This window comes from Pollicipes pollicipes, unplaced genomic scaffold (assembly GCF_011947565.3).
Source record: "Pollicipes pollicipes isolate AB1234 unplaced genomic scaffold, Ppol_2.1 Scaffold_4881;HRSCAF=5763_pilon_pilon_pilon, whole genome shotgun sequence".
NCBI classification, from domain to species: domain Eukaryota; kingdom Metazoa; phylum Arthropoda; class Thecostraca; order Pollicipedomorpha; family Pollicipedidae; genus Pollicipes; species Pollicipes pollicipes.
Genome location: NW_023596576.1, coordinates 2623028 through 2629001, shown reverse-complemented (window position 1 = coordinate 2629001; position 5974 = coordinate 2623028). Strand labels below are relative to the sequence as shown.

At 46.9% G+C, this 5974-nt stretch overlaps 1 protein-coding gene across 1 annotated transcript in view; it reads left to right on the top strand.

Annotated features, from left to right (window-relative positions):
• Positions 1–21: 21 nt before the first annotated feature.
• Positions 22–5974, top strand: part of LOC119101774 (uncharacterized) — an 8015-nt gene continuing 2062 nt past the window's right edge. Inside the window, exons 1-2 of the mRNA XM_037225198.1 lie at positions 22–350; positions 624–751. Of these exons, the coding sequence (XP_037081093.1) occupies positions 88–350; positions 624–751 (391 nt within the window). The 5' untranslated portion in view covers positions 22–87. The remainder of the gene's footprint in view (positions 351–623; positions 752–5974) is intronic.

The following is a 5974-nucleotide window of genomic DNA, read 5'->3' as shown; positions in this document are numbered from 1 at the left end:
CCGGCGCTGGCGACCGCGCCAGCGTCAGCTTCAGCCAGCAACGCCAGTTCGTCGGCACTCGGCTCGTCGGCCGGCACGTCAGCTAGTATGGAGCTCATCCCGTGCGAAGAAAGCCCATCATCGGCGGCCAGCGTCAACCGAAGCCGGGCGACGCCGGCGGCGTTCCTCGGCGCCGGCACTGACTCGGGCCGCTCGTCAACCGACTCGCAGCGGCACTCGGGCGCGTCCGTGGCGCCCGAGGGTGCCACACGCACCGCGTGCGTGTCCGCCAGGCTCGGCTCGGCCACCTCCTGCCGCCAGGCTACGGCAGTCGACGTCACCGATGACGGCCGGACGCTGTCGGGTCACAGGTCAGTTGTCGGAGGCCACGGCCTAAAATGCATCACAATGTTGGCACAGCTGTTGAATGTTGGGGCAAGCGTTGCTCTGATTCGCTACTCAATTACATGTCAACGGAAAGCGGGTACCAACGCACATTGACCATGTCTCTTCCCGGCCTTCACTTATCTGCGTCATACTCCAATTATGGGCGGCCATTGATGTTTCCCATGTTATACACATAAACGACGATATTTCCAGCAGGAGGGCCTAGATTTGTCTCAAACAGGTTGGTCTCTGAACAGGTCGGCGGATGAAAGCCAGGGTCTAGTCGACCCCACGTTGACCCAAAAGCTCCTGTGGCGGAAAGTCCTCAAATTGACGGCGATATCGGCCACGGCATTGATCGTCACTGCAGGCATGATCTTACTAGGTAAGCCAAAGAACATATGACTTATTCGATATACACAGTCCTCCTCGTGGCCTTTGAATACAAGACCATTGCAGCAGGAAGACGTCCTAAAACATTAGCCGCGTAAGTGGAAGCCCTTGCCCTCTCTGAACGATCTGTGCCTACAGCCAGTAAAATGAAAGCATATTTCCAACCTCACCTAGGGATGCCACAAAGAAACAACCACTTATCAATTCAGCCCACGCGCACCAGGCAGCCTTGGACACATTTAGATGTCTGCGTGTTGAAGGAGGATTCAGCTACGACTCGCGCTTTCCATCTACAACACGCACCTCTTATCTGCGACACGCGCCTTCCGTCTGCGACACGCACCTCTGATCTACGACTCGCGCCTTCTATTTATGACACGCACCTATTATCTACGACTCGCGCCTTCTATTTACGACACGCACCTCTTATCTACGACTCGCGCCTTCTATTTACGACACGCACCTCTTATCTACGACTCGCGCCTTCTATTTACGACACGCACTCCTTATCTACGACTCGCACCTTCTATTTACGACACGCACCCTCTTATCTACGGCTCGCGCCTTCTATTTACGACACGCACCTCTTATCTACGACTCGCGCCTTCTATTTACGACATGCACCTCTTATCTACGACACGCACCTTCCATCTATGACACGCACCTCTTATCTACGACTCGCGCTTCCCATATTTGCTCCGGTAATTCATTTTCTGCTAACAATTATGGGTTTCAGACGTAGGGATCACCACACCTGCAGCATAGACAACCGACACAGATGGCAGGGGTGGTGCCGAGCTACTTGCTGCCGTGCACACGTGCCGCTCCACCTGCAGCGCGGTTGACTGACTGGTTGACTGGGCGTCAGGTGTAGCTCGCACTTGATGAACAGACTGCCACTCCACTCACACCACCCCCCTCACTCCAGCTGACAGCGCGTCCGGCTGTGCTGCGCCCCCGTGGACGCCATCGGATGGTCAGCCAACAAAAGATGGTCTTTTTTTGCTCATGTGCATTTGGGGCTCAGACAACCATCAACGGTGGGGTCATTGGCCCAGTATTTTCTTCTTTTTTCATGTGCATTTGGGGCTCAGAGAACCATTAACGGCGGGGTCATTGGCCCAGTATTTTCTTCTTTGCTCATGTGCATTTGGGGCTCAGACAACCATTAACGGCGCAGTCATAGGCCCAGTATTTTCTTATTCGCTCATGTGCATTTGGGGCTCAGAAAACCATTAACGGTCGGGGTTATTCAGAGCCATTATTGGGCCTCAGCCTCTCCAGAGTTCCACAAAGTGACACTCCTGGTGATGGTTCAGGTAGACAGTAAAAGAAGCGTGACGGCGGATGGATGACACTGGGTATTCGAAGTCAACTGCACGACTCGGTCAGCTGTGCGAGACACCAGGGGTGGACTGGTGTTATCGGAGTTAAGTCCACAGAGAAGGGATTTTCTCAATTTATTCTAAAATTAAGTGCTAGTGATATTCACACTCTGGCTTTCGTTTCTTAACACAAATCTGTGACTGGTCGTTCCCAAGCGAAACTATTCCACCGTGATGTTTTCCCTCTCCAAAGACGTTATAGAATAGCTAGATACAAACAGATATGTGAGACTGGTTTGGCGAAACGTTTGCTCTTACCGATATGAACTTTTCGCGGGAGAACCAGCAGGGCTCTAACAAATGCATGCGAAGTACAAGATGCATTTACCGATTTAATTGGCGAATAACTTCCATTTCAATAAAGCGCATCAAAGGGTGAATTGTGGCACGAGAACACCAAATCTGAGGTCCATATTTAATGCCACCTGATATTCGTGGTCAAAATTGAGTTCGAATGACAGCGAACCCACATCACCACAGAAGCTGCCAACCGATTTCGAATTTTAAGCATCTGAATATTCAGCAGCACATGAATTGCCGTCCACCACAACGCCTTAACCTATCAAAATCACCCTTTCTTTTTATTTTTAAAATTTGATCCGAGCTCTTTGAATGGATGGATTTCTGGTATCAGCGCTCGCGCTAAGCAGTGCTTGTTGTGTGAGCCCCAGTGTCCTAGAATTGCCGACTTTGGGTGTAAAGCAACACCCTATGAGGAGCAATTTTTCACTCCTTTTCCCAATGTTATATGTGCATTTTTCACTCCTTCCTAAAATTGTCTAACCGCACATACTGAGCCTATATGTTCTTCTCATGTTTTTAAGATATCATCAAAGTCCTAGCCCACTTGAAACCACTAAGCATAAAGGGCTCCACTAAGCAAGGCTCCACAGACCCTGGACACCTATGGCCACATTCTGCCTCATCTACATCTTAATCATGCCTATATGCACAGAGCAAGGGCAGTAGTTACCTCCAAGCCCGGGAGTTCCACCGACTCAATCCGGTTGCGCTTGATCTTGGTTTGTGTACAAAATACTATCAACCTGTACAGCTGTGTGCCAAATGCAGGGTTTTCATGCATTCCTATTTTTTGGGGTCATACCGTGCAAGCACCACGCAGGGCCTGGTAGAGAATTTTACTCCACGCGATCTTTTAATCCAAAGAGACTTGGCTACTAAATTGCACCGCTCACGAAATGTGGGCGTGAAAAAACTCAAGAAAGGTCTTCTAAATGAAGTTCAAAGGCAAAATCTCACCACTTGAGCACTCATTTTGACAGATTTTTAGTCAAGTGCCTTGATAAAACAATGTGGCCGAGCAACTCTAAGCCTTTGTGCTTATTCATCCCCTGCTGTTTTTCTTGGTCTAATGTAGAGGTGATACAAATACTTTAATCCTGCCTTGTTAATGATTTAAGTAGATGCGGTCTATAGCCCAAAATATAAACAAATTTCACTGAAAAATTATACAATTGCAAACTTGTACATATTCAACACATATAGGGGGTTTATTCGCCAGCCGCCCAAACACGTTTCGTATGCACCCACGAGCGAACAATTCATAACAAATGAAGGAGACAATTTGAAGGAAATAAATTAGGTGTAATGGAAGTTTTGCCTAATTAAACATCTGTTTTGATGCTTTTTTGGTTCATCGCGGGGCTCAGCAATGATAAATTGAAGCCGATCGAGCTTCAATGCCTCACCATGTTAAAATATTTTGCAGCCCGAAGGTTTTGGACAGAACTGGCGCGGCCGATCCAGTAGTGTTTACCATCGAAATTCCGCCCAGCGAAGCTTTATTTTCCTCATGGGTGTAGCGCAGGGGTTATCTTTCTCATTTAGCATTTTAATGTTGTATGTTGGTGGGTATGACGGACAATTATATTTTATGTTTGTGTTGGATGGTCTTATTTGTCAGCAATCCACGCGAAAGGTACTGGCTTTATTCGGGAGAGCAGAGAGAAGCCCGCCCGCCAGCAATTTTCCCTTGCGGGGCACCTATTTGCGAACTTGACCTGCTTTCAAATCATGATTTGTTACCAGGTTTGCCCATTTTCTGTTTTATATCCATCAAACCTTGTTTATGACGCAAATTTTGATTCCACAATACATGTAATGAAGCTATTTTTCCCGTACTTGTAAGCATTTGTCCCAAGTTTGTTGTAGTGGTCCCTCATGTCTGTCTCAACAAGATGTTGCGATGATATGTTGTGTGATGGTTTGCTGACTGGGCAAATGAATGTACTGTGGAATGAATAATATTTTTAGGCAAGAATACCCTAAGCTGCATAACTACATCAGTATAAGGTAGCTCTAGGTGGTCAGCAAATAGACCATCCCCTTTGTAATGTAAAGCCGAGATTTCAAGCTTTTGATGATTAAATATTGAAAGCCAAGCCTAAATTATTACCTTTGCTGCAGTTTAAAGGGCAGGGCAGCAAAACTGGTTCTGCCTGCCATCCTGAAGTTATACTACAGTTGTAGGACAGATTGTTTTGTTGAGCACCTTCTATTGCCCTTGACAGAGAGCAACCATGGCAGTCAGAATAACTTGTTAGGAGTGATGTAAATAATTTATACATAGGCCTGTCCTCTCAGTTGGCTGCTAGGTTTTGTTTCGTTTGGTGTCAACTTGTGGTGTCAACAAGCTGGTAGAAATTAATTGAACCAGAATGTGAGTTGATACTGGCTGAAAACAAGCTGTATTGTGATTTTATCACAAAGGCTGCTATCAGGAAATAAGTCAGATATGATAAGATGATGTTCAATACATGGACTACCCTAAGTTTGGTTCAGATGGCTACTTGCACAGAAAGAAACAATGGGAGTTTTACTGGATCATTAACTCACAAACGCTGCTGTTATATAAATGGGTTAGTCATGAAGAGATGAGGTAAAACTTCTCTAGGTTAGGCTTAATTACATTACTTTCATGGAAGTGATGGTAGGTATTTGAATTTTGTGAGAACCAGTGACATAATATTTCCTCATCCCATTCTAACAGAAGCCAAAAGTATGTCAGATGTTACTTGTAAGGTTTGGCAATGTGTTTATGTGCATGGGTTCAAGACTCTTGTTGTCTGAATGTTTTATGCTGGTTGAATTTCATCGCACATTCCTCATCTGCAAAGCTCAAAGCAATATATTAATAGGAAGCTTTTATGCCTTGACAGAATTAGGAAGGCATTCAAAATTTACTTTTAGGGTACGCACCAATCAGCTGAGGTTGTGGGGGGATATACAAGAAATGATGGAGCCCAAATATTTTTTTCAGGAAAGTGTCTTGAGTGGCTTCACAGCGGTTTCCACTTATGTGCCATCCACAGTCATATTACGCATAGCGCTGGTTGTGGCAGTAAGTGCTGTCATCTATAAAGATTCATCACCGCTTACTCGCTACTTTTACCGCTAGGTGGCAGAACTTATGGTGTGACCGGTCGACAGAACTCGGTAGCACGCGACCTCCTGTCATCCTTGATGAACTTGTTCAAAGTTCATGGAGTTTTTTGTGAATTTTTCACTCCTATATGTTTTATGCGTAATTTTCACTCCTCACCCTAGCTCAAAAGCGATTCTAGCTCCCTGGTGAGCCCTGACCCCCACCGTCCGATCGCGCAATCCCAGGCAACGGGCAGAATTAGTGGCGAAAGCTTTACGTGCCGCAATGCTCGGCACGGTTCGTCTGCGCTCTGAAGTCAACTGGCCTTTAGCGCGAACGTTGCCACCGGCCGCAGGCCATACCTGCCAAGGGCAAATAGCGAGCGCCCTAAAGTGACTCGAACCCATCCCGCCACGGAGGGTGGATCGGAAGGCAGGCGCTCTGA